Source organism: Ochotona princeps, chromosome 24 (assembly GCF_030435755.1).
Source record: "Ochotona princeps isolate mOchPri1 chromosome 24, mOchPri1.hap1, whole genome shotgun sequence".
In the NCBI taxonomy this organism is placed as follows: domain Eukaryota; kingdom Metazoa; phylum Chordata; class Mammalia; order Lagomorpha; family Ochotonidae; genus Ochotona; species Ochotona princeps.
This window is the reverse complement of record NC_080855.1, coordinates 17,304,143-17,331,712: the sequence shown is the minus strand read 5'-3', so window position 1 is coordinate 17,331,712 and position 27,570 is coordinate 17,304,143. Positions and strand designations below refer to the sequence as shown.

General features: G+C 45.5%; 1 protein-coding gene and 1 pseudogene across 3 annotated transcripts in view; one reads left to right on the top strand and one right to left on the bottom strand.

The window, feature by feature from the left end:
- The window catches only part of TMC5 (transmembrane channel like 5), a 65,669-nt gene that overhangs the window by 11,187 nt on the left and 26,912 nt on the right, over positions 1 to 27,570 (top strand). For 2 of the 3 annotated variants that reach the window (XM_058681234.1, XM_058681233.1), the window contains exons 2-5: positions 7,717 to 7,935; positions 17,013 to 17,778; positions 20,790 to 20,917; positions 22,849 to 22,938. In XM_058681234.1, the coding sequence (XP_058537217.1) occupies positions 17,093 to 17,778; positions 20,790 to 20,917; positions 22,849 to 22,938 (904 nt within the window). In that variant the 5' untranslated portion in view covers positions 7,717 to 7,935; positions 17,013 to 17,092. Of the gene's footprint in view, positions 1 to 7,716; positions 7,936 to 17,012; positions 17,779 to 20,789; positions 20,918 to 22,848; positions 22,939 to 26,911; positions 27,443 to 27,570 lie in introns of those variants that run through there. The other variant, XM_058681235.1, reaches the window with a different exon arrangement.
- LOC118757498 (uncharacterized) lies at positions 344 to 14,363 on the bottom strand (annotated as a pseudogene).

Here is a 27,570-nt window from a genome sequence, read left to right as displayed (position 1 = left end):
GTACACAGCTGGATCCCACTGTCATGATAGCGTTTAGGGACTTGCCACTTTGGAACTTCTATTTGTGATTGCTGTTGACAGTTATGGCGATCTGTTTTAGTCGCAACCAAGCCAGTGTCTCAGATATGGGCCCAGGAGTTTCTTTTACTCTTCCTTTTTTTTCTCTTAAATAAAAAAGAAGCTTTTCTGAGTTATTTAAATGACTATTTCAAGATTTTCTTATTGGAAGTTTTTAATAATCCATTCACAATTTGACCAAAACTTTAAAGAAGCATATTTGGTAAATGTGTCAAAGCCACATAGAACAGAAACCTACATTTGTAGAGAACTTTATTTAATAAAGTCATGAATTTTTCAGAAGATTTCCACTGAGTTTTCTGATAAGTTTTACAAAGACAAGCTCAGTCCTGTCTATGGCAAGCAGGTTGGACAGATGTTCTTTGTGTTTATCCATGATCTCGTTCCTCTTATCACCTGGAGTTACCGTCACACGCCTCAGGGGCTTCCCAGACGAGGGTCGCTCTGCTCCTGCACAGAGTAGCTGGACTTCAGGATTGCCTTCTCATAGAAAAATTCTTCCTCTGCATTTGCAGACATGAATTCATCTTTCTTTTGGTTGCTCCATTTCTTATTGGCACTGCTTTCCCCTGTTTCCACAAAGGCCTTACCCATCAGAAGGTAGAAGCAGCACTTCCCACATGGTTTGTTGGTCTTGGGTGGTTCCACCAGCTCTTCCTGCAGCTGCAGGTGCCTGGGCAGGGTGAGCTCCGGAGGGGTGTTGATGAATCTTTCACTCCACACAAAACCCAGGGGCTTGCTGGAGTCCTTTAACAGTTTGTCCAGCTATTCAACCACACTGTTTTCCAAACTCCTTTCACAGAAACTTAGAAACAGTTCTTTAAAGATTTACTTATTTAATTTTGGAAAGTCAAATTTACAGAGAAGGAGAGAAAGAGAAAGGGTTAGTTATTTAACGCAATTAAAGTTCTTAAAGCTCTTACGTTATTACGTTGTTACACACAGCTAATACTCGCAGCCTCGTTCTTTAACCGTGAGCCAAAAAAACACCAGAAGTAACGAGGTACTTTAGAAGGGACACGGGAGGACGGTGGTGAGAGAAAGAAGGGGGAGAGCGAGGGCAGGCCCTTTATTTTCATTCCGGTGAGTCCCCAAGGTGTGGGGGGCAGGGATTGGGAGGGATTGAGGGCAGGCCCCAGGGGATTGGTGCCTGAGACTGTCTCACAAATGATTGCCTAAGGATGATTGGTAAGTGGGTGGGGTTGGGGGTGGAGCTTGGAGATTGGGGGTGGGATTCTCAGGCGAAATGCCGGGTTACGTCTGATTGGTGGACGAAGGGACTGACGCAAATTTTGTGAGCTCTGAGGAGGAAGAAATGGCGCCAGGTCCAAGATGAGTTGTTCAAATAACTCTTTACAGAAAGATTTTCCCGTCTGCGGGTTCACTTCCCAAGTGACCACAATGGCTGGAGTTGAGCCAATCCGAAGCCAGGAGTCAGGAACCTTCTCCAGGTCTCCCATGCGGGTACAGGGTCCCAAGGCTTTGGGCCGTCCTCCACTGCTTTCCCAGGCCACGAGCAGGGAGCTGGATGGGAAGCAGAGCAGCGAGGACATGAAGCGGCACCCATATGAGATCCTAGTGCATGCAAGGTGAGGACTTTAATGAGTAGAGTAGGATACTGCGCTGGGCCCAGAGTCAGCTCTTGAATTTTCTCAGCACACTGGGTACCTTTTCTTTCAGTCACATTTAAGAGGTTTATGAAGCCAAAAATGTTGTCTTGACCCATGTCATCATCGCTGTCGTCTTAAACATCTGTTTGCTTAATGACACTCCCAAGATGGTTCTGTTGAATCAACAGATCTGTTAGTCCTGCGGGGTTCACAGGACAGCCAGTTCTTAATCCCGTAATAATCATTACCTGAGATGGGGTAAGCTTCAGAGTCAGTATTTACTTCCTCTTCAGCCATGTTACTGTCATCTTCCTCCCCGTCTTCCTCACTGTTGTCGTCATGTTCCTCCTCCACTTTCTTGTCCTCGTCTCATCTTGTTGGACTGGGGTACCGGGTGACTTGGGTACCCAGTGACTTGCGGCTTCGATCTGGAGGTCATGTTAGCCGCACCCCCATGCAGTTCTTTTCCTTCTTAAAAAAAAAAAAAGGGCAGGCTTGATACAGACTTTGACCTTCTGGGTGTGATAGAGCTCACCCAGCCTTATTGTCCCCCCTCTTTGCCAAGACTCTGCAACAGAGAATCCTTAGCCAAAGAGGGGATTAAGCTGTATCACTTTTCACTGCCTCAGCAGGAATCTGATGCTGACCGTGGGAGGGGGCCGAGGGCAGATTTCTGTAGCTTGCAGGGCTTCAGGAAGTAGAGCCCTTCCTTGTTGGGTGGCAGAGCAGCCAGCCCTTGCAGACCTCAGCAGGTGCTGGAGGTGGATTGTGTACCTCGGGGGTCTTAGCTCTTTGGGGATAGTCAGGGACATTCTGGCCAAGCACGGAGTCTGTGCTGCCGAGGCCCTGCAGTCCATAACCCCTCTGGCTTTCTGCTGCTTCTCTGGTTGATCTGCAGTGACCCACGAACTTTGGAACACAGAAGACTCTCTTGGGACATCCCAATAAAAAACACAGGATCCCAGGTCTCACCCCAGCTCTCTGCACTGAAACTTCTGAGCTAAGGTGTTTTTTCTAGGAAATAGGAATTACAATGCTGAAACTAAGGAAGTCCCGGGCAAGCTGGGATGAAGTGGTCACCTAGTAGTCCATGGGACCCCCGAGTCCAGCAGGCTCCCATGTGACTCTCAAGGCCAGCAAGTTTCGTGTTCTCTTGATGTGTCCTGATCAATGTGCTGCCAGTGTTGGAGTTCCAGGACAGACGTTTGGCCTCCCTTAGCAGAGTGCCTGGGTTCGAGTCCTGGCTCTGCTTCTGATTCCAGCTTCCTGCTCACACACACCGTGGGAAGCAGCAGGTGATGGTGTAAGTGATTAGGTCCCTACATCCGTGGGCGAGACCTGGGTCGATCTTTTCTCAACTCCTGGCTTAGGCCTGGTCCAACCACCCCAGCTATTTTGGGCATTTGGAGAGTTAAACTAGTTTTTGGAAGTGTCTCTCTCTCCTTCTCTCCGTCCATCCTGTCTTCCCTTTCTCTATTCTCCCATTCGTCTGCCTCCATAGTAATCAAATCATAAGTCTAAATGCTGAAGTTCCTTTAAGCTCTATCTTATACTTTCTCTTCCTTCTCTAGCCTGCACTATAGTTAAATGTGTTTAAAGTTAATTAAAATTGAATACAATTTCAAATTCACTTCCTCTGTTGCACTAGCCACAGTTCATTTGTGATTGGCAGCTGCCGTATTGGATAGTGCAGTTGTAGAATTGAGTCCGTAATCACACAGTCCTGTGCAGCGTCAGCCTCGTTCTGTCTCAGCCTCAGTCCTGCTGACATTTGGGGTCAGAGGGGTCTCTGTTATAGGACGGTTAGCGGTATCCCAGCTCGCTACACCTACATCCCCAAGCCAGGATGACCAAAGTTGTCTCCAGTACTGCCAAATGTGCTCTCAGAGGCCACAGGGCTCCCTGTTGGGGACTGCTGTGGAGTTACAGCTTTCTTCCTAAAGTAGGTTAAAAGTCAGCCACACACAGCACCTCAGAGTGCTGGCACCTGCATGCTAGCACTGAATTGTGGTTCAGCTGCCACAGCTGCCTGTCCATCTCAGGTCTGTTAGCTTCCTCCACCTCGGGCACAGTCCTGCTGAAGAAAGAGAGTCGGGGTACAAAGAGGCATTTGCTTGGGAAGGCTTAAGGTTAGAGCCCGGGTCAGGTCCTTGGGAGGGACATCAAGAATGGACAGTAGTCAAAGAGGATCTTTCAGTGAGTGGAATGAGACATCCTCAAAATGGGAGTTTGTTCCCATTCTAGGTTTCTTTTGGATTTTACTCATGGAGATTAGATTGGGGACATTTGCCAGATTTTTAGTCCCAAACTCTCAATGTTTAGCTTGCATGATTTTTAAAAATGTATATTTATTCAAAAAGTAGAGGTACAGAGAGAGAAGAGACACAGAGAGAGGTCTTTCATCCACTGGTTCATTCGCCTAAATGGCTACACCAGCCAGGAGCTTCTTCCAGGTCTCCCACATGGGGGCAGGAACCTAAGGAACCTGTTTTCCAAGGCACACTAGCAGTGAGCTATATCAGAAGTCGAACAAGTACCCATATGGAATGCCAGTGCTACAAGTAGTAGCTTTACCTGCTATACCACAGTTCTGGCCCCTTTGCAGTTTTTAAAAGGAAGATTTGTTTGGCCAGTTGGCCAGTTTGACTTAGCATTATACACCTGAAAAGAAACTAAAATTTTTATGTCTTCAGCTTAATTTTTGTGTTTTGCTTAGAATTATTGGCTACACTGGATCTTTCATAATTCCATGTGAATTTTAGAATTCTTTTTTCTAGTTCTGCAAAGAATGGCATAGAGCTTGCTTTGAATCTGTAGGTTGCTCAGGGTTGTGTAGGCATTTTAACATCTCAATTTTTATCTTTGGAAAGATTTGAAACAATTATTTGAAAGACAGAATAACAGACAGGGAAAACCAGAGCTCTTTCACCCACTGGTTTGTTCTCCAAATGGCCACAATAACCAGGGTTGGCCAGGGTAACACTGGGAGCCTGGATCTCCACCAGAATCTACCAGGATTTCCCTCTTGGTGTCGGAGCCCAAGCACTTGCTGCTGCTTTCCTGAGCAATTAGCAGAGAGCTGGATCAGAAGTGGAACAGCCAGGACTTGAACCAGTGGGATGTTTGGTGTCACAGGCATCAGCTCCATGCACTACGCCACAGCGCCAGCCCTCCAATTCCTATTTTAAATGTAGATGAGAACTTATCTTAACCTGATGCTGTGAGAAGTGTTAGATGCGATATACGAGACTGTTTTCCTGGTGTTTTGTCATGTGCAGGGGATGTCTTCTGCATTGAGACACATTTTCCAATTCTGGCTTCTTCTTTCTCTCCCTTGTCGAAGAGGCTCAAGATCCCATCTTTTCTTTGTAGACTCTAATTACACCTTTCCTCAGAAATGAATGTCTTGAAAAGTTAGTCACTTCCTTTGAGAAGGGAAAACACTGAAAGAAAAAGAAAACAGTTTTGATTCTACCATCTCCCCCCTGCTTAGCTTGAATATGGCGCTCTGGAGACCTGGGGCTTTGTTTTCTGAGAGGTGCAGACATTGGTCATTGTGCATGCCTGAGTCCAAGGCGGAAGCACTTGCTGAAACGCCCCAGGGGATCTTGCATTACCTAGTATTTAATTAGAGGATGGTTTTCTAAGTGAGTGGGTGAGGATATTGGCTTCTCATGCTTGGTAGAGACTATTTACATTGTTTTTATTTCCTGGTTCCAAGTATCACAAATGGCTGATTAAAGAGCTCCATGACATTGGTTTGTAATGGCAACCAAGACAATCAGTAAGCTCATAGGACAAACCCAAAGAGCAGAGAAGCACAGGCAAATGAAATCAGCGTCTCCACTCAGAGGTGCCTGTGTCTGAGTGAGGACAGCCCAGCTCAGGGAAGCGTGGTGGTCATGGCTGCAACTGTCTTCTCAGCATGCTGCTAGGAAGTGTATAGAATATATTATTTGTATATATATATTTGAATATATTATTTGTAGTCAATATAGTGATTAACATAATTTTTTTTTCAATACTTATTTTTATTTAGAATGCAGATCTATACTGGGAAGGCGAGACAGAGATTTTCCCTCTGCTGGTTCACTATCTAAATGGCCACAATGGCTAGAGCTGAGCTGATCCAAAGTCAAGGGTTTCATTCAGGTGTACTAAGGACCAGGGCCATCCCCCGCTGCTTTCCCCGGCCACGAGCAGGTGGATGGAAAGTGGAGCAGCTAGGACTAGAACTAGTGCCCATATGGGATGCCTGTGCTTTCAAGTATAGGATTAAGCTGTTGAGCCACTGCATCAACCTCAACATACAATCTTTTTAAAAATGTATTTATAGGGCCCGGCGGCGTGGCCTAGCGGCTAAAGTCCTCGCCTTGAAAGCCCCGGGATCCCATATGGGCGCCGGTTCTAGTCCCGGCAGCTCCACTTCCCATCCAGCTCCCTGCTTGTGGCCTGGGAAAGCAGTCGAGGACGGCCCAATGCACTGGGACCCTGCACCCGTGTGGGAGACCCGGAAGAGATTCCAGGTTCCCGGCTTCGGATCGGCGCGCATCGGCCCGTTGCGGCTCACTTGGGGAGTGAATCATCGGACGGAAGATCTTCCTCTCTGTCTCTCCTCTGTGTATATCTGGCTGTAATAAAAATGAATAAATCTTTAAAAAAAATGTATTTATACATTTATTTGAAAGTCAGAGTTACAGAGAAAGAAACAGAGACAGATCTTCCATCTGCTAATCCACTCCCCACATGATCATAGCAGCTGGGACTAAACAAGCCAAGTTCAGGAGCCTGGAACTTCATCCAGGTCTCCCATGTGCTTTCAGGAATCCAAAAACTTGGGCCATCTTCTGCTGCTTTCTCAGGTGCATTAGCAGGGAGCTGGATCAAAAGTGGAACAGCTAAGACTCAAACTAATGCTCACATGGGAAGCTGGTGTTGCAGGCAGCAGCTTCATCCACTACACCACACAGGCAGGCCCAGCTAGGATCCTATCGCTGTCACACATATGTACCTTGTGTGGGTGAATCTGTACTTGTCTATGCACTCGTTCCCTCAGTCGGCTGTGACAGGGGACTGCACACTAGACTCCTTAACAATTCTAAAGGCCTTATGAATGAAACCAAGGTATGAGCAGGGTGTAGGGGGGTGACCCTCTGAACCTTACAAAGGGAAGGCTGCTCACCTGCATCTCCCAGCTGCTCTCAGCTCCGGGTACCCCTGCCGTGTGGCCAGGGTGACTGCCACCAATCGTCACACATCTTGTTCATTTGTGTGAGTCATGCCTTTATCTCTGTTTCGGGGAAGGACAAGAGCCCCACCCCAGTGCTCATGCTCTGCAGAGACCCTGTTTCCAAAGGTCACCCGGGTACCAGGGACTGCAGTCTCTCTGACAGTGTCCGAGTTGAGAGCTGGTGATGCTTGTGACTTCGTGTCGGGGAGTGGAGAGGCACTGGAAAGCTACTTTGCCAGCATTTTTTCCTTGATGTAATAAATGCAAGTCTGGGGGCCAGTGCTTTGGCTTAATGGCTAAATCCTCCCCCGTTCAAGCACTGGAATCCCATGTGGGCACCAGTTTATGTCCTGGCTACTCCACTTCCCAACTTATGGCCTAGGAAGGCAAGCATTAGAGGATGATCCAAAGCCTTGGGACCCTGCACCCACATGGGCAACCTGGAACAAGCTCCTGGATCCTGGCTTTGGATCAGCTCAGCTTTGGCCGTTGCAACCATTTGGGGAGTGAACCAGCAGCATGGAAGATCTTTCTGTCTGTACATCTGCCTTTCCAATAAAAATAAATAAATCTTTAAAAAATGCAAGTCTAGAATTAATATGCAATAGATTAGAATGTGTTGATGGTTGTGCTTTTATTCTCCACAAGCACATATAGCTGATGCTGCATTTTTATTGCAAGAATAGAAGCCAAGGAAGCCCTTGGCTAGGGTTTCCCACTTGCAAATGCCCCCAGCCGGGTTGTAGAGTACAGGGCCATCTTTTATAGACTTGGAACCCTCTGTCTTCTGCTTTTCAGGATGTGCAGTTCTGCCAGCCATCAGCAATTTGGCCTATCCTGACTCTGAGCCTGCACCTCGGTGAATGACCTGCAACTTAGCTGCCATTCAGGGCCAGCCTGGGAGAAGACCCGAGGACATAGGACAGCAGCAGTCCCCAGTCTGCATCTGCATCCAGCTTGGTTTGTGCAAGTTTGCATTGTTCACTGGGATGAAGCTAAAGAAATGTGGAGAGAAGTGTAAGTTTTTATGGCGGCGCTATGTTGATTCAAACCCTTCCGTTTGTGGTCAAATACCTCCAATTAAAAAAAAAAGTCCATAAAATGTTTTGTGTGATAATGGTGGTGATAATCATGATCATTGTGATTGTTTTTCAAGTTCTTATTTGGCAAAATAAAATGTAGGGGTCCCAGATTCATTCTTTTCTCTCCTCTCCTTCCCATAAAAAGTTTTTTTAAAAGACTTTTGTTTATGTATTTGAAAGGGAGAGTTACAAAAAGAGAGAAAAGACCAAGAGAGATCTCTTCCATCCACTGGTTCCTGAATGGCCACAGTGGCCACAGTGGCCAGGATTGGGCCAGGCCAAAGCCAGGAGCTGCTTCTGAGTCTCACACAAGGGTAGCAAGGGCCCAAGCATTTGAGTCATCTTCCATTGCTTTGTCAGGTATCCTAGCAAGGAGCTAGCTTGGAAATGAAGCATCTGAGACTTGAACCAGTGCTCATAGGGAATGATGGTGTCACAGCTGGTAGCTTAACTCACTGCGCTGGTACCTGAAAATGGCTTTTAAGAAAAGTCGGTTGCTGTGGTTTAAGTCAAGTGGATGTTAAGGCTCATTGGAACCAGCTAAGAGCCTCTACAGAATCCCCTTCCTAGATTTGACTACGGATCTTATTTCTGTACATTTCATGTCATTTGCACAATTGTAGCTGGTAGCATAAAGAAAGCAGATTTCCTTTAGGTTGAAAGTTTACTTCATCACGTGTTTTAGCATGATGAGGTTCACCCGGTTAGCAGATAAGATGGCTTGGCTGAAGGTAGTTGTCATCTCTCCCTGTCCCATGCCAGACGACTTCCTGTATTTGGTGCCCATCAGATTTTGCTGTTTTGTAAACCCTGACCTCTCTCCATGTGTGTTGGATCATAAATGGCCTCAATTAGCAAAATGAACCTTTGGACAGCTCAGAGTCTGCATGGCTAGTATCTCTTGACCTGGGTGCAGGAGGAGGAATGGGAGAAGGAAATTAGAGGTTGGAGCTAGAGGCAACTGCTCTCTGGGGATACCTGTAGTGCTAAAGCTCTGTGGCATTCCATCACCCAGACTTGCTGTCCCTCGTTGATGGATCTTTGGTGTTTCCAGGCCTCAATCTTTACACACAAAGTGTGACCTGCCAACCCCAAGCGACTCCATGCCCCCATGTTTCGTAAAATCACTTTGGTGACGCAACAAGGTGGCTTGCCTTGGTGTGTGCTGACTTGAGTCTGGGAGAACTGAGAGCTGGCCCAGAGCCAGCGTGTGACCTCAACTAGACCCTAGCCTGTCATTGGTCCCCCGAAGATTCCTGGACTAGCTGAATGACAGACACAGCATAGTTACAATGGCTGACTCCCTCCTGTGTCACCCAAGGGGGACTCCCTAGAGAACAGCCTTAAAGGCACGGTGTTGCGGGGGCTGTGACCAAAGGGTTAAAGCAGAGAAGTTAGAAATCCCAAATGGGATCTCAAAAGTAGGATGCAGCATAGATGGCTCAGGGGCCCTCACTGAGGAGTTAGAAAAAGAAACAGCTATGGGAAAAGGATGGCACCTTCTTGGTACCTTTTCCTGGGCACCAAGCAGAGTCATCCTTCCTTTGAGAGAATAGGAGATCTTGTTTGGTCCTCTGATAATTAATAGGAAACCAAGAGTAAAGTTCTGAGACGGCCCACGAGTCTATTTCCTTATAGTCATTTCTGTTGCATCTTTCTCAACCCTTGTGTCTGTGTGCTTAAGTTTAGTTTGTTTAGGAATTTGTTCTGGCTCAGGTGATGGTGGTTAGAAGCCTGGACTTGGAAGAACACATGTCAAAGATGATACAACTGAGAACTATATCAATAAACTTGAAGCTACTTGCTGGTCACAAATGACAGCTACCTATGCGTATCTATGTGTGTACTATATGGAGGTCTAGGCGTATCTGTCTCAGGGTTTAAGCCTGCAAGCATCCCCCAAGTCACTGAGGATGAGACAATGATGGTGCTCTTTGGCTGTAAGAAGCACTGGTGACAAGCTAGTGAGGAATGTCCGCTTTTATTATGCACAGGTTATAAATTACAAAGACTGAGGAAGAGGAGGGCAGCAGGGCATCTTCCGGCAAGGCCCCCCAACCACCAAAGACACTGTAATTGGCTACAAGACATGTCTATATCCCTTGACTTTCTGGTCATGTTCTACATGTATTCCCCTTGACCTCCTAGTCGTGTCGGAGGTCACATCCCACATGAAGGCCAGGAAGCTGTGCCTCGTGTCATAGTGAGGTAAGCTGTAAGCCACGCACACCAGGTAGCAGGCAGACTAGGGAGTGATTGTCCACATACTTGTGCATGTAAATGTGTGTGCTGTGTGTATTTGCATGTGTTACTATATGAATATGTATGCACATACAATATATGTGTGTATGCTTGAGTAATATGCATATGTTGTGAGCATATACACAAAGATACTTCAAAAAGTTCACGAAAAAATGAGTTAAGTTTATTTTGGTAGAAAAAAATCAAAATCCATACATACTCATCTGTATTTGTAAACATATGGTTGTCTGTCTATCATAAGGTCTAAGAAACCCTATGATTACCATAATCTGAGGATGCCTAGTCCCGGCTATAAAGTGATGTTGTGCCTGTGTAGAACCTTTATATGTGTTCTCCCATATACTTTATCTCATTTCTAGATTATTTGTAATGCCTAATACAGAAATTTTTATACTGTATTATCAGGAAGTAATGACAAGAGGAAAAGCTCTGTGATGTTAAACACAGATGTAATTAAAAAAATATTTTTCAGGGACAGGCATTTATCCTAGCTGTTAAGATGCCAGTCAAGGGGGCCCAGTGCGATGGCTCAGTTGGCTGTCTGCCTACAAGTGCTGGCCTTCCATACAGGCACAGGTTCATGTCCCAGCTGCTCCACTTCCCATCCAGCCTGCTTATGACCTGGCAGTGGAAGATGGTCCAAGTCCTTGAGCCCCTGTATCCAAATGGGAGACCCAGAAGAAGCTCCTGGCTCTCAGCTTTAGACCAACCCAGAATCCAACCATTGCTACCATTTGGGAAGTGAACCAGAGGATGGAAGATTTTTCTCTCTGCATCTCCTCTCTGTACATCTGCTTTTCCAAAAAATAAATCTTTTTTTTTTAATAAAAAGATGCCAGTCAAGATGCCCACATCACACATCGGGGTACCTGGCTCTGATCCTGTTAATGTGGACCCTGGAAAACAAGGCCATGGCTTACATGAGTAGGTTCCTGTCAATCAAATGGAAACCTGGATTGAGTTCCTGGCTCCCAGGTTAGGTTGTGACCCAGCCCTGGCTTTTGCAGGCATTTGACTAGTGAACTATTGAATGGGAGATCTCTCTCTCTCTTTCTCTATCTCATGTCTCAAACAGATAAAATTTTAAAAATATTTAAAAACTCGAATCCATAACTTTCTCGCTTTGTGCATGCCGGGATCCCATATGCTTGCCGGTTCTAGTTCCGGCGGCCCTGCTTCCCATCCAGCTCGCTGCTTGTGGCCTGGGAAAGCAATCGAGGATGGCCCGATGCCTTGGGAGCCTGCACCTGCGTGGGAGATCTGGAGGAGGCTCCTAGTTCCTGGATTCAGATGGGCTCAACTCCAGCCATTGTGGCCACTTGGGAAGTGAACCATTGAATGGAAGATCTTCCCCTCTGTCTCTCGTCTGTATATCTGACTTTCCAATAAAAATAAATAAATCTTTTTTTTTTAAGTGAACCAGAGGCTAGAAGATCAATTGCTGTCTCTGTTTTTACCTCTCACTCTTTCATGTAGGTGGATAAAAAAAAAATAGATCAACATTTTAGAGCAGAAGTAGGATCAAGGTTTTGAAGCATTTCTTTGGAGAGTTGTAATAGGATGAAATGTGGCATAACGAGTGTGGTCCTGAAGGCAAAACACAATCAGAATGGTAGCTTTGGCTGCAAAGAAGTGACAGTGCTCCACGCAAGACAAACACCAGCCAACCATAAGCCAAGGCTGAGACAGCAGTTTTTGGAGGATGCCTGAGGCATCTTGCTTGTGGAGTTCCCAGAAGGCCAAAGAATGATAGCATCTGCTCAGTTGAGAAAGTTACCCAGGCGTTAGTTCTGAGAGTCATTCTCCATTTGTTGCTCTCCTCCGATGAAGATAATTCTGTGGGGGTTTTGATGGGAAGTCATTAGGTGTCCACTTTCCAGTCTTTTTTTAGGATATTTATTTTTTATTGGAAATGCAGATTTACAGAGAGGAAATGCAAAGAGATGAAGATCTTGCATCTGTTGGTTCACTCCCTAAGTGGCCATAGTGGCCAGAGCTGAGCCAATCCAAAGCCAGGAGCCAGGAGCCTCTTCCAGGTCTCCCATGTGGGTGCTGGATTCCCAAGGCTTTGGGCTGTCCTCGACTGTTTTCCCAGGGCACAAGCAGGGAGCTGGATGGGAAGTGGAGCAGCTGGGACACGAACCAGTGCCTATACGGGATCCTGGCATGTGGAAGGTGAGGATTTAGTCACTGAGCCTCACACTGGGCCTCACCTTACAATCTTGATTTGCATCTTTCTGACATCTTTTTGTCTTTGTAAAATGGTACATTCTTCTCAGCTTGGGTTAGATAACCTGGTATGATTTCCTTTAAACTGGACTAAGCAGAAGCTCGCAGCGGTACTTGGTTCTTGGTTACAATCGCTTTGTCAGTCTAGGAATTTAGTAAAAGTACTCCTTCCTCTACCTGGTTATGAGTCGTTTCTGATTCGTTCAATCATGTTCTGGTGGAGCATGTGGTCTTTACTGTCTATCGGCTCCCATCTCTTTTGGAAGTTGCTGGGGTTTATATGTTCCATGGAGAAAAGCAGTGAGAAGTTACGGCTTCCACTCAGTGTGCACTTTCTCAGTGATGCTATTTGAGCCTTATCTACTTGTTCCTTGCAACAACCCTCTGTGGTGTTGCTAGATATTACTCATATTGTCACTATCATTGGAGGGAAAGAATGGACTCTGAAAGGTTGAGTGACTTGCTTTCCCAGGCCACATGCAAAGAGCTGGATGGGTAGTGGAACAACCAGAGCACAAACCAGTGCCCATATGGAATTCCGGCACAGGCGAGGCAAGGACTTAGCCCCTAAGCTGTTGTGCCCATGTTCCTTTTTTTTTTCTTAAGGTACTGCAACCCCTTTTATTTTTTCTTTTTAAAATCAAGCAGAAACCAAACACAATTCTGTTATACACTACACATCTTCGAAGTGCATCATTTGTGCAAGAGAAGACCTAAGAACAAAAACCTGTATCCAGAGATGTAAACATTAGTGAGTGAGCAAGCGAGCTCTCTCACAGGGTTTCCCAGAGCCACTTCGTGATCACTGGCACTAGCCAAGATTGCAGAATTCTTTGCCAAGGTTGCAGAATTCTTCCAGGAAATCGTGAGAGTAATTCAGTAAGAAAGCAGGGCCCTTATCTTCCAGAGGTGCAAAGGCCAACATTGCTCTGGCTCACAGAAATCACAACAGATGTGGTGTCCCCATATACCTGGAATGTGGGTGCATCTGGGTGATTAGAGAGGATCTCCGCATACTGGGGTCCCTCAAACATGTAGAGCAGCTGAGTGCCCAACATGACATCGAAGTACTCTCTTACCCCTGCTACAGCTTGATTAACAGCCATTTCCTTATTGTCTGATTCCAGGAGATTTCTTGTGATTTTGCATAATCTCCTGAATGAAATACACACTTTTTTTTTTTTTTTTGGGCAGGAAGAAAAAGAGCTGTTGTTTGGTAATTAAGTCCCTGGTCATCAACAAGCCATGGCTTTAGCTCCTCAGGAATCTTCACTTTAACTTCTGCTCTGTTCATGAATGTCTCTTCACTTCCAACAGTAGGATCTACATGGCCCCTTTTCTTCCAAGGCAACCGAGGTGTCTCCCTGGTGCCACCACCACCTCCATTTGTAGGTATTTTCTGTTTGTTTCTCTTTGTTTTCACTTCCACAAGTTTCTGTTGTAGGCCAGGTGTCGTCTTTCCTGGGGCAGCCCCCTCTGATCTTCTCCTCTTCGTACTGTTCCTGATTGGCTTTGGAAAGTTCTCGCTGTCTCTGTAGATTGGTATCCGTGTGTGTGAGCACTTGGCTCTCTGGGACCCATTCAGCCCGATTCTTATTCCAACCACTGTAATGTATAAAATACTTCACTTGTGTGTCTTCTCTGTAGCAGCCTTTACACACTGACTTCATAGAGAAGAGGCCCATGAAAGCACAGTACTTGCTCATCCTCCTGAAACTTAGGCTTCGGGTCTTGCTTGGGTGCCAATGATATAATCTGCCATGGCCCTCTCCTTCTCCTCACCACCACCTCTGACTATGGTCCCCTACTCCTTACCCGACCCAGCTCTGCGTCAGACATGCTGTCGGGCCCCATGGGCTCTACAGCCTCCATTTTTGTTGCTGTTTGGTGGGTAAACTCATTTCTCTTGGGCTGTGGTAGCTGTATCTGTTTTTATTTTTTTGAGGTTACCTGGTATAACTTAGTTTATTAGGTACTATAGGTTGGGTTTTGGTAAACCATGGAAGTTTCTAGAACATAAACATTAATTTCTAGATTGTATACAAGTGAATGAATGGGTTAAATTTCTATATTCTAAAAAATAACTTGCAACAAATCATAATGTTTAGTTTTCTTTTTAAAATATATACATGTATTTAAAAGGCAGAACCGAGGTGAGAAGAGGAGAGGAGAAAGAGGAAAAATTCTCCATGTGCTGGTTCCTCTCTAAACCGCTATAACAGCCAGAGCTGGGCTGGTCTGGAACTGGGATTCAGGAGCCTCTTTTGGGTCTCTCATGTGGGTGCAGGGGACAAGGACCTTGGATCAACCCCCTACTTCCTTCCCAGGAAGCTGGATCAGAAGTAGATCCACCAGAACTCAAGCCAACGCTCATATGGGATGCTGGCACCAGAGGTAGAGGCTTAATGTGCTACACCATGGTGCTGGCTCCAGTGAGTAGTGTCCATTTGTACGGATATTCTGGTTGATTAAACTCCAAGTGCTAGAATTCTCTACAATCTGTTAATTACAGAAACCCAATTCAAACTAACTGAAATGAAAAAGAAAATGTGATTGTTTGAGTACCTAGTGATTTCTGGTTTCAGGTGCAGCTGGAGTCAGGTGCTTTGATGAGGTAATCGGCATCTGGTCCTTCTTTATGTATATATATCTTGGCTGTGTTTTCCTCTGATGGCATTAGTTGTAGGCATTGGTGACCACTGGCAGCTTTGAGCTTAAGCTTTGTAATGACAAGTCCTGCAGAGAGAAAGCTTCCCTCTTGCCTATGATTTTGATGAAACACCCAGAATTGACTGTTACTGGCTTTGACTAGGTTGTGTGATCCAATCCCAGTAGCCAGAAGGGACATAATTCTGATTGGATCATAAATCAACACCTTGCTCATACAAACCAAAGGGGAGGTATTACAAAAAAGTGTTGTTATTAAAAGTAAATAAATAAATAAATAGGTGCTGGCCAAGGTCAAAATAAAGAAAACAGACTTCCACTGTGCTGAAAAATATAGAACTGAGTTGGGCAATGAGTATTCTGAGATAGAAAGTTAATATTGTCTTCAGCTTGATGACTCAAAAAGTTGAGCCCTGTTGACACAGAGATAAATTTGCAAAGGCCAGCTGGAGCTTGAAAATGTTCTACTTCCGTCTGTCAAAGCCGCCACCATCCAGCCAATCCTGCTGCTCGAGACAGTGGAGCTGTGTTTGCCTTTTGCATTACTTACTTTCCACCCCTCCCCTGTTAGATCAGTAAATAAACCCCATTCAGTCTTCCTTGAACTTTTCTCCCTGGTTTATTAACTTTTTCTCTCTTCCCACTGAGGCCACCATAGCAGGTCCAACTCTTAGCAGTCCCAGTGAAACAGGAGAAATTTCATTCCAGTTCTGGAAGATAGACTTGGGTTTTGTGCTCATCCCTGAGCCAGACCCCATGGCCATGGGATTCTGGACACTGAATGGCCAGGCCTGGGCCACGTGGCCATCCTAGAGTTGGTTAGCCCTGTCTATGTCATTGGAACTAAGAGTGAGGTCAGGGAAGATGGCCAAAGGAAAACCAGGGCATTGATAACGAAGGAAGGGGAAATGAGTAATAAACGAGTCACCACAAGAGATCCAGGAAGCATAGATAGCAAAACCACATCACTTCTGATTTGAAAGTTGCCAAATCTGTATCGTAGACCTCACAGAACTCATAAAGTTGTGTTTTCAAGCTAGAAGGGGTCGGAGCAATTTTCTCCTTACTTTATTACCATGAACTTTTCCCACTCATTCCACTTTACCCTCTGAGCCCTAGAACTGTAGTGTCATCAACAATTACAAAAGGGCCTTGTTCTTTGCAGTCCTTCAATGTATCCTCCACCCCCTTCCCTTATTCCAGGAAATGGATTGTTCAAGAGACAAGCCCAGTTGCATTATCTAAAGTTAAAAAACCAGTGGTTTAAGGAGAATGGGATTATTTCTCTCCTCCATAATAGTCTGGGTTGACATGAGAGATCTTCCTTTTGCTGGTTCACACTTTAAGTGGCTATAACAGCCAGAGCTGAGCTGGTCCAAAGCTAGGAATCAGGAGCTTCTTCTAGGTCTCCCATGTTGGGTGCAGGGAACCACAGCCTTGGGCCATGCTCCTCTCCTTTCCCAGGCCATTAGCAGGGAATTTTGGGAAGTTATCAGGAACCCAGGTTCCTTCTACCTGTTGTAACACCAACCCTGTGTGGGGAAGGGGTTATGTATGGCATGAAATGAAGCACCATTGGTTCCCCAATCCAGCCAATGGGAAGTAGGGAGACTGAGACAGGGAGGGCAAACTCTTTTCTGTTAATAGCACAGCCTGGAAGTCTATTGCCTCTCCTGCATTTTACTGCCCACTCTTAGAACCAGCACTGGGTGCAAGGGAGGTTGGGAAATTGTAGTTCATTCTGGGCGGCTCTAGAAACAATGATGGGCGAGAGAACAGATCCTGGAAGACAACCAGCAATGTCTGCAGAAAAGAAAAACCTGACTTTTTTCTTCTTTTCTTTTGTATTTTCAGGTTAAACGTAAAGACCTCTGAATAACTGCAAATGTGGGAATATTTTAATGCTCCAAGATAGATAAAGAATCTGCCCCAACATGTCTGCCTACTACAGCAATAGAAGCTATGAGGAGGATTCAGATTACCCTCCCTATGCGGGCTCTCAGAACCACAGGAGGGGGTTTTCAAACGCTCAGGATTCTCCAGGTTTTCAAGATCCTCCGAGTATTTTGGATTATCCCAGTTCCAGGAATACTTCCTTCTCTGCAGGTTCCAGAGCAAGTCCAGAGTATCCTAGAACTCTGCCTGAGCCCGATTACATTGCCTCTGAGAACAGTCCGTACCACCCAGACTCGCCTCGAGGGTCAGGGTACGGTGGAGCTCAGCGAAATCCCAATGTGATAGGTTCCAGAAACAATGGAAACTACGAAGGCTCTAGAAGAATCCCAGATTATCTTGACTCCCTGGGAGAGCCGGACTACCCTGGGGCCCAGGGTACCTTCAGCCCTCCGGGCCGCAGAGCCAGTTCCAACCTTCCAGGATCCAGAAGGAACTTACACTATGCTCGTTCCAGAGTCAGCCCATACACAGAATCGCTTCTGGGACAGCCTGATTATCCAGGGGCTGAGACTGAACTCCGTTCTTCACACTTCTTCGGGGAACCAGACTCTCATGGTGCTGAGAATTTCCAGAACTCTCCAGACTTTTGGGGAAACCCTGATTACCCAGGTGCTGAAGATGGTCATCATTATGGCTCTTCTGAAAGCCTGGAAGCAAGCAGACGGTACGTCAGGCATCTTATCTCTTCAGATTGGACTATGTCATCATCAAATCAATAGAACTTGGTTGGTATGGTTTCTGTTAGGGACACATGATGACTTCCGTATCCAGCAGGTGTGGTCAAACTGCGGCGTTTACTAAAGACCTCACCTGGGCCATGGACTCAGCCTCAGGCTTCAAGCCCTTAGCTTAGCCTTGTCTTCCATCCTCTCTCACTTGGACCCTCTCCCCACTTTCCTGTCTCTTCCCCGATCCACTCCCAGTAAAGTCTACATGATGCTGAAGGTGCTGGATTGCCAATGACATTGAGTGAAGACTTGACCATCATGAATGCAAACATCCCAAACAGAATTACACCCAAGTCATGAATTTTTATGAAGAATCTTTTGAAGATCTAATTCCTTGAAATCAGTTTAATTCCTCAGTTTGTGCTTTCATATTTTTATTTTTCCAAAATTAGTCACCACCACTGATTATTTTTCATATAAGCATTCCTGCAATTTTGATTCATTGATATTCTGTACTTACATTTTTAAAAAATGTTTATTGGAAAGGCAGAGTTACAGAGAGAAGAGCAGAGACAGAGAGAGACCTTCCATCTGCTGCTTCATTGCCCAAATGGGCAGATGTAAAACCAGGAGCCAGGAGCCTGTGCCCAAGGAGTTGAGCCAAACTCCATTGTTTTCCCAGGCTTTTAACCGGCAGCTGGATTAGAAAAGAAGCAGCCGGGACACAAACTGGTACCCATATGGGATGCTGGTGCCACAGGTGGAGGCTTAACTTGCTATGTCGCCACACTGGCTTTGATTCTGCATTCTTGTTTTCATCTAATTATGTTCATTATCTTTTGGCTATTGTTGATATTCCTTTGAGACCACTTAAATTTTACTTATTTTCATTTTATTTGAAGTGCACAGACACAGAAATAAACTTAAAGAGCTCTTCCATCTGCTGATCACTCCCCTCTACAAATGCGTGCAAAGGCTATAACAGGCCCAGGGTGAAATCAGGAAGCAGAAACTCAGTTTGGGTCTCCTATGTGACTTGCAGATAGCCAAGTACTTGAACTCTCATGACTGCTTTCCAGGATGCAGATTAGCAGGAACTAGAGTTGGGAGCAGAGCCAGGACTCAAAGCTAAGTGTTCTGAGTGTGGGTATCTTACTTGGTGGTTTGACTGCTATCAAATGTCTGCCTCCACCACTTGAAGTTTTAACCATTACAAGCCTTATTTTGCATTTACCTTATTTTTTTTAATTGGAAAGACAGATTTACAGAGAGAAAGAGGGACAGAAAGATCTTCCATCCCCTGGTTCACTCCCCAAATGGCTGTAGTGACCAGAGCTGAGCAAATCTGTAGCCAGGAACCAGGAACTTCATCCAGATCTCCCATACAGGTGCAGGACCTTAAGGCTTTGGTTCATCCTCTACTGCTTTCCCAGGCCACAATCAGGGATCTGGATGGGAAGTGAAGCAGGTAGGACACAAATTGGTACCTGTATGGGATTCTGGTGCACGCGAGGTGAGGATTTAGTCACCAGGATACTGTACCAGGCCCGCATTTATTGTTTCTAACAATAATATTTATGATTTTATAAAGATGGTGGCTTGAAATTATCTCTGGGAACAAGGATGTAAGATTTGGGCTCAGGGGTCAGTGCGGTGGCTCAGCAAGCTAAAACTCTGCCTGAAGTGCTGGCATCACATATATATGGGTACCTGCTACAGTCCCAGCTATTCCATTTCTGATCCAGCTCCTGGCTGGTAGACTGGAAAAGCAGCAGAGGACAGCTCTAACCTTTGGGCCCCTGCATCCATGTGGAAACCTGAAAAAAATTCCTGGGATCCTGGCTTCAGATCTGATCAAGTCTGTGCATTGTGGCCATTTGGGGAGTGACCAGTTGAAGCAAGATCTTTCTCTCTGTCTCTCCTTCTCTTTGTAAATCTGCCTTTTAAAAATTAATTGTCACCACAACTGATTACTTTTTATATAAACATTACTGCAGATTTGATTTATTATCATCTGCACTAAAAAAAAGTATTTATTTTTATTGGAAAGGCAGAGTTAGAGAAGAGACAGAGACCTTCCATCTCCTGGTTCATTCCCCAAATGGGGAATTGGGCCTGATGTGGTACCCTAGTGGCTAAAGTCCTCACCTTGCATGCGCCAGGATCCCATATGGATGCTGGTTCATATCCTGGCTGCTCCGCTTCTCCGCTTCCCATCCAGCTCCCTGCTTGTGGCCTGGGAATGCAGTCGAGGACAGCCCAAAGCCTTGGGACCCTGCACCCGCATGGGAGACCTGAAGGGAGCTCCTGGCTTCGGATTGGCTGAACTGTGGCCATTGTGGCCACTTGGGAAGTGAATCAGTGGATGCAAGATTCTTCTCTCTGTGTGTCCTTCCTTCTGTAAATCTCACTTTCTGATAAGAATAAATTAATTTTAAAAGAAATTGAGGACCAAACTAATTGGATTTCATAGCATTCTCTTTTTTCCATATTTTCTGTCCTTTTATGGTGCTATTTTTCATCCTTGGGATGCTGACTTATCCTTCTAATTTCCAGATATTTCTTTTTCATGTAGATTTCCCCCAAAATAAAATCTTCTCTCCTTCCTCTGAACTTGAGCCTGTCTTCTGATCCTCATCAGTTTCTACTTCTGACTGTTCACAGCTGTGTCTAAGATGCTGTGCAAGATTGTATCATCAGGCATTCCTGCAAGGAAGATGCCCTTGTCTTTGTATTGTCACCACTAGCCCAGACATAACCCATAGCTGACTGAATGTCAGCATTTGCGGGATGAAAGGATAAACAAATGGATGGGTGCCTGATGGAGGAATAGACAGATGAATGGATGGAAGAATATACATGAATGGATGGAAGAAATCAATATATGAATGGTGGATGAATGGATGAATGTACTCTCAGCACACTACTGGGTGGGTAGTGATCTATCCTTTTGGGAGTTTGAGGTGCTCATCAGAACATCTTCAATTCAGCCCTCTTTTCATTGCAGTGATAATGGCCCCTTGGGCATTCTTGGTGGAAACCATGAAGATTATCCTGAAACTGTTGAAATGGTACCTATGGGAACGGCAAATCCAGATGGCCTCTTTCTACTGGGTGCTCCTGGAAGTGGCTATGGTAAAGCATTTGTCAAGAATGGGATCATATTCTTGGGGAGGGGAGAATTAAAATCCAGTAGATGCAGGTGTGTCATTGTTAAGGCATCATAAAATAGAAGAATGGGTCTGTTCTCCCCTCAAGCACCTCATTAGATACAAAAGTTGAGAACTCAGTGTCTAGAGAAATCAAGTGTCATCGGCTATCAGAGAAGGCCAGGGTTGTGGAAAATCAAGGCCTGCACCTATGTCTAGCTGAGGTGGCTGGTCCACCTTGGTTCCGTGGAAGTATGGCTTCAATGAGATGAGATCCTGTTTCCAAATTAAGTCAGATGTTTTTAAAAGAAGACTTATTTGAAAGTCAGAGTTAGAGAGAGAGCGTGCACACTTCATTCTGCTGGTTCATTCTGCAAATGTGCAGATGGAAGCAGTATTTGAGGCTGAGTCAGGCTGAATCTACAACTCCTGAGTTTCCTGCATGGGTGACAGGGGCCCAGGGACTTGGGTTATCTTCTACTGCTTTCCCAGGCACATCAGCAGGGAGCTGTATTGGAAGTTGAACAGCCAGGATTGAACCAGCTATCATATGGGATATTGTCATGGCTTACCGTGAATATACTGCACTACCAGCCCCAAAGTTAGACATGTAAAATGTGACATCCTCCATATATTAGTCCATTTTTTGTTGCTATAGTTAAGTAGCCGAATCTGGGCACTTTATAGAAAAAGATTTAGTTAGCTCACAGTTTTCAGGCTACCAGTCCAAGATCAGATGACTTCATTTGTTTAACTTCTGGTGTGGGCCCCCTTAGGCTCAGCATAGCAGAGAAACAGGAAAGTAAGTGGGCCTCATGCAGAAGGGGTCTAAATGCATTGTGAGTAAAGGTAAGTTACTCTGCTATGGGAGGCAAAGGAAATTCAACCCAGCTCTTACCTTTCTTGCCCTTCCTTGTCATGTCAGGGAAGCCAGTTCATTACATAGAAGAAAAACAAATCCTGGCTATGTTAAGGAAATGTAGAGTCAATGGGGGTCAGAGAAAGGAGGGAGGGTTCCATTAAGAACAGATGTAGATGGAGAATTGATCCACCTTGATCGAGAAGAGTTTGAAGAAGGCAAGGGGGAGATGGGGGTATGTGGGATACACAGGTTAGCTCCGTCTGGCTAATCCCAACATCATTTGCAGATTGTAGGTGAAAAATACAATTGCACCCAGTTTAGCCACATAGTGCCCTCCAGGTTATTGGTACTGGTGGCTTATATCTGTGCATTTGGCACATCAACAAAGCACTGTCCCCATCAAAGTGTGCTCCATTTTCTCTGAAGTTTGTGGTTTAATGTTTAACATGGATTATATTATTAACATGAATTAAAATGTATTAGTATATGATTGTGTCCCGTAGAAAATGAGAATGAACTCTGTCTCCAAGGAAATTGTGCCATATTTCAAATTTATCCTGGGGCCATCATAAAATACTTAGAGCTAGAGGGAACCTTTGAACTCACTTGCACGAGTACATTTCAAACTCTGAGTTGCAACTCAATGACAAACTATGAAATGAAAGTTTAAAATGTAATAGAATTAATAATTAAATAAATAGAAAATAAGGTAGTAGAGAAAGACTATTTCAAAGGGAGTTTTAGAGAGTCAGACAGAGCGTTATTTTGTGAAACTTGGTTTTCAGTTATGCATGTAGAAGTGTGTCCTGGGCCTCAGTGTAAGAGTTTTTTTCACCCATGGCTTGTGGACAAATAAAAATCATGGATCCTGGCTGATTATTTGTAGTAGCATTGTTTCCACCTAAGATCTTTATCATTTATAAGAATCTCGAGGGAAGATATCATTTTCTTGTGAACCATCGCTAAGTATTATTAACACATGGTAATTATAATGTGGTTGGTCATACCTTGTATGGTGGGATTTATTTGCCATGTCTCCTTTCCTTTTCTTCCAGTGAATCCTGCTTTTGTGGGTGAAGGTAGCCCCCTCTGTGCTTATGGAAACCCACTGCTGACTGGATCTGACTGGTGCAAGTCACCCCAAGGTGAGTCCTAAGGGACCAGGACCTGAGAGTCACCACAGAGAAGGCACCTGTCCAAGGCAATGCAAACTTTGCTGGTTTTTTTTTTTTAAAGATTTATTTTTATTACAAAGTCAGATATACAGAGAGGAGGAGAGATAGAGAGGAAGATCTTCCGTCCAATGGTTCACTCGGTGTCGGCTTTTGGTGTGGCAGTGGATACAGTTGATACTAAATTGGTTTTTCATAGCGAGGTTTGCTTTGAGATATACAGTTAATTCTTTTAGGGGCTATTAAGTGACTTCGTTAGCAATTTTCTCATTGCGAATGATAGAATCTTTGTTCAGATGGGCATTGACCCAAGAGAAACTTATGGTCTCAAAGGGTGAAAAGTTCTCCTAGTCTGTTTTCTGTGGCAATTACAAAATACCTGAGGCTGGGGATTTTTTTATAAAGAAACGTTTCTTTAACTCCTAGTTTGGGAGGCTCAAAGTCCAAGAGTGGGTGGCCCCTTCAGTTCAGCCTGTGTATGAGGGTCTTTTGGCTGTATCACAAGGAGGTAGATGATCTCACGATGGGAGTTTGTGAAATAGGAACAGGGCAGTCACCTGGTGAGTTGAGAAACAGGCTTGAGTTATTTTAGGGTTTGTGTATTTAAGGCCTGCATGGTAGCACAGCTGCCTAAGCTCCCTGCCACTAGCAACGCTGACCCTGCATCGCATAGCTGAGTAATGATTCCAGTCCCCGCTGCACCACTTCTGATCCAGCTCCCTGCTAATGTGCCTGGGGAAGTAGTAGAAGTGATTGGATCCTTGCCATGCATGTGGGAGTAGAATTACAAGCTTCTTGCTTTGGTCTGTTCCAGCACTGATCATTGCAGTCATTTGGGAGTGAACCACTGGCTGGAAGAATCTCTTTCTCCTTTTGTCTCTCTTGTCTCTGGCACCCTGCATTTCAGAGAGAGAGAGAGAGAAGTGGAAATGGAGAGGAAGAGGGAGGGGGGGAAGAAAGAAGGGAGGAAAGGAGAGAGAGACTGATTGATCGATTGACTGGCTGATTGATTGATTTATTGATCTTCTGTCTGCTGGTTCACTTCCCAAATGCCTACAACAGCTTGGACTGAGCCATGCAGCAGCCAGGAGCCAAGAACTCTAACTTGATATCTTGTGTATGGCAGAAGCACAAGTACGTGGATCATCAGTTTTGCTTCCCAAGTGCATTGCCTGGAAGCTGAATTGGAAGCTTGGAGAGGCTGGGACCAACCAGGCATGATGATATGGGTATGGGCAATCCCAGTAGCAGATGAACCCACTGTATAACACCTACCCCAAGCTTGTAATATTTTTTTTTCTTAACAACTCATTCTTTCAGGAAATAACTAGGGTTCAGACAAAACTACATTAATTTCTCTGAGTGTGGCATCCTCGATGACAAAGCCCCTCTTCTTAAAGGCTCCACGACCTCTTGACATTAGCATCCTGGGAGCCAAACTTCCAGCACTTGAACCTTTGGGGGACACTCAAACCAGATCCAAACTGTAACTGAAGGAGATGGGGAAAACATAGGAAATTGGAAGTAGAAATACTCTCCAGTGGCTAGTCTGGGGTAGATAGTTCAGAGCTACTGGATGAGTTAATCTGTTGAATGGATTACAGAAACCAGGGCTTCTGAGTCTAACCAGGGCCTGGTTCTAATGCCAGGGCCTAGGGATCACCTAGACACTAGGGTTTTGCACCCATTGTGCTTGACTCAGCTTCTCTTTAAAGCTGACCTTTGTCTCCATAGAGTCTACACTTCAGCTTAGGTGCCTCCTTGAATGAGCTCACCTTTCCCCTTGGCCTGCCCTTCAAGCCAAGAGAAGGTGCTGCCCAGTCTATTTGCAGTGCATGCCTGTACTTGGGTCAGTCATTTTTGTCACAGGAGACAGGACTGAGTATCCTGTCCATCCTGGAGTTAATTCATGTCTGTGTTGGCGAACTTGAAGTGTGTTCATCACCACTTTTGTGAATACTCAGGCAGTTACTATGAGAGCAGGCTGTGGAACGGTCCCTTTGGTGAAAACCAAAAGGCTCAGAAAGCTTGCTAAGGATCGTTAACGTGCAGTGATGGAGATCTGGTCAGAGGCAGGGACTGAGAACCAAAAGGCAACAGAGAAGAGAGGTTAGGGTGTGCTGGAAGCAGAAAACAAGTCTGCAGACAATAAGGAAGTCATCCATATTAACAACAAATGTCTCTCACCTTCCAGCCCAGCGACCCGTTGGATAGCCATCAGCTTATCTGTCAAGTGCTTTCTTGACTGATGTGCTCATCTTTCATATGAGTTTAACCTTGCTGCTGGGAGGGAAGACCACAAGGCAACACACGATTCTGTTCTCCTTTGGGTCCTTGCTGGAACAGACAATGATTTCAGCGATGTGGGAAAAGGAAAAGGCTTGATGGGTCTCTCCCTAAACTGCCCTGTTTGGCCTTACCAAGTCTGGGGACCCTGATGGCCCAGGAATCTCCCAGAAAGAGGAAGCTGGCTTTTTCACTTTGCCTTACTAGGTTCTCAGTTTCAAATCTCAGGCAGTAGTAAATGGCTGAAAAGTTAGCTGCATGGGAAGGCATGGCTTTGGTGGATTCACTTATAGCCCAGGGAATTCCTGGAACACAGTAGATACTCAATGGGCATTCGTTCATTCATAAATGAGTAATACATCAGCCTCCTGTTAAAATGGGGGTGAGCACCAGGGTGAGATGATGTTGAGCTCCTGATTTGGGGTTCAGACCTACTTGGTTCTAATTGGTACCTTACAGGGTGATGATGAAAATAAAGGATATTCTCTACTCAAAGTGCTTCCCTCGCAGTAAGAATGGGGGTTGTTTCTGTTGATTGTCATTGATGGGGGAGAGAGTGTTTGAGTTTTAGTCCAATCTTGCCTTTCCGTGACACTATGATGGCCAGGGAGAGAAGGTCAGTTCATCTCTCTCTGCTCCTTTATTTTCCAAACTATTAAATAAATGCCTTGCCCTAGGCAGCTTCTAGGAGGAAATTGTGTTCAAGTGTCTGGCATTGAAACAGAACAGAGTCTTGGTAGTGAAGCGGAATGGTTTTTCTCTTGTAATAAGGAGGTTGGAGGTCTGTGGGTCACACGGCAGTTCTGGCCACCAAGCACTGAGGGACTGAAGATCCTTCTCTCACTTCTTTGTACTTATTATTTAAAACATTTAAAAAATTTTAACGTTGAGAGTGAGAGACAGAGAGAAAATTCCTTCTTCTGTTGGTTTACTCTCCAAATGCCCACAATGGTCAGGGCTGGGTCAGGTTGAACTCAGGATCCAGGAACTGCACCTGACTTGCTCCCACATGAGTGGCAACAAAGTAAGGGACTGGAACTGACACCTGCCTCCTGGGTTGTGCATTAGCAAGACAGAAGATCAGAAGTGGAGCTGGGCCTGAACCATGTACTCCAGTATGGAGGCATCTCAGAGGACAAAAGACCAAGTGCCTAGACCTCTAGCTTCTTTCTCTGCCATCCTTGACAGGTGAATATTCATCTTGATTTCAAAAGGCTGCCTCCAGGCACACAGGTGAATGGATAAGAGTGAAAGGTGGACCCAGGCAGACTGGCTCCCTTATTTAAAGAGCATTTCTGAAAACCATGTGTCTCATTGGCCTAAACTAAATCACAGGATCACCTTTAGCTGCAAAGGAAGCTGGGAGAATCGAGAGTGAGTACTATGTCCAAACTGGCAATGGAGCGTCTGCTGATCTGAGTACAAAGGGAGATGTGTGTTGGAAGGCATCCGTGAGGATAATCATTGTAACACGAGCGACCCACCTAGGTGTCTGGGCACACTTGAAGTTATGTCTGCCAAGTTCTAGGCCAGAGACGCTCACTTAAAACCTTGCCCCTGGGTTCTGAATCCTGTAGGGGAAGCTCCGTCTTCTATTTCTAGAATTCTCTTGTCTGTAATGGAAGGTTCTGTCGCCAATTTCTTACCTAGCTACCAAGACAGAATTCTCTGCAGGGAAACACACCTCCTTGCTGGGACAGGCAGGCGCTATGTTGTGGTTTGGCTGGGGCAGGCTCAGGCAGGCTCACCTTGGCTGATAACCAAATGTGAATGGTGCATCCCTTTGCGATTGTTGTTGCTCTCTCCAGGGCAAGTAGCCACAAAGTTGATGTGACCCAGTCGTGAGGTCTGGGGATCCCCACCACGATGAACGAGGGAGCAATGTTATCGGATGACCAAGTGAATGACATTGCCGTAGAGGTGGAAAATGTTCCCACTGGGGTCCAGAGCCATTCATCCAAAAATCAAATTTCACCAGAAAGGGCCCCGGTCAAGCCCAGCTTCAGCGTGGTTTCCTCAGCATCTGATGCCGACGGGCTGGACCCACATCTGTGTGGCAGCGGGAATGACAGAAAGGGCCAGTACTTAAAGCGGTTCTCAGCATGTTCACATGAATCCGTGTCTCAGATGCTGCCTGGCCCAGAATGCCTGGGCTTGGATGGTCCTTGTGCTTCCCACGAAACCATTCAAGGTAGACGGACACCAGGGAATGGGACATAGCAAGAGAGCCGGGAAGCTTTACAAGTTGTCCGCAGGGCCTCTACGTTGTTTAGAAAATAATTTTAAAATTTATTTTCTTGCTACTTGAAAGGCAGCGAG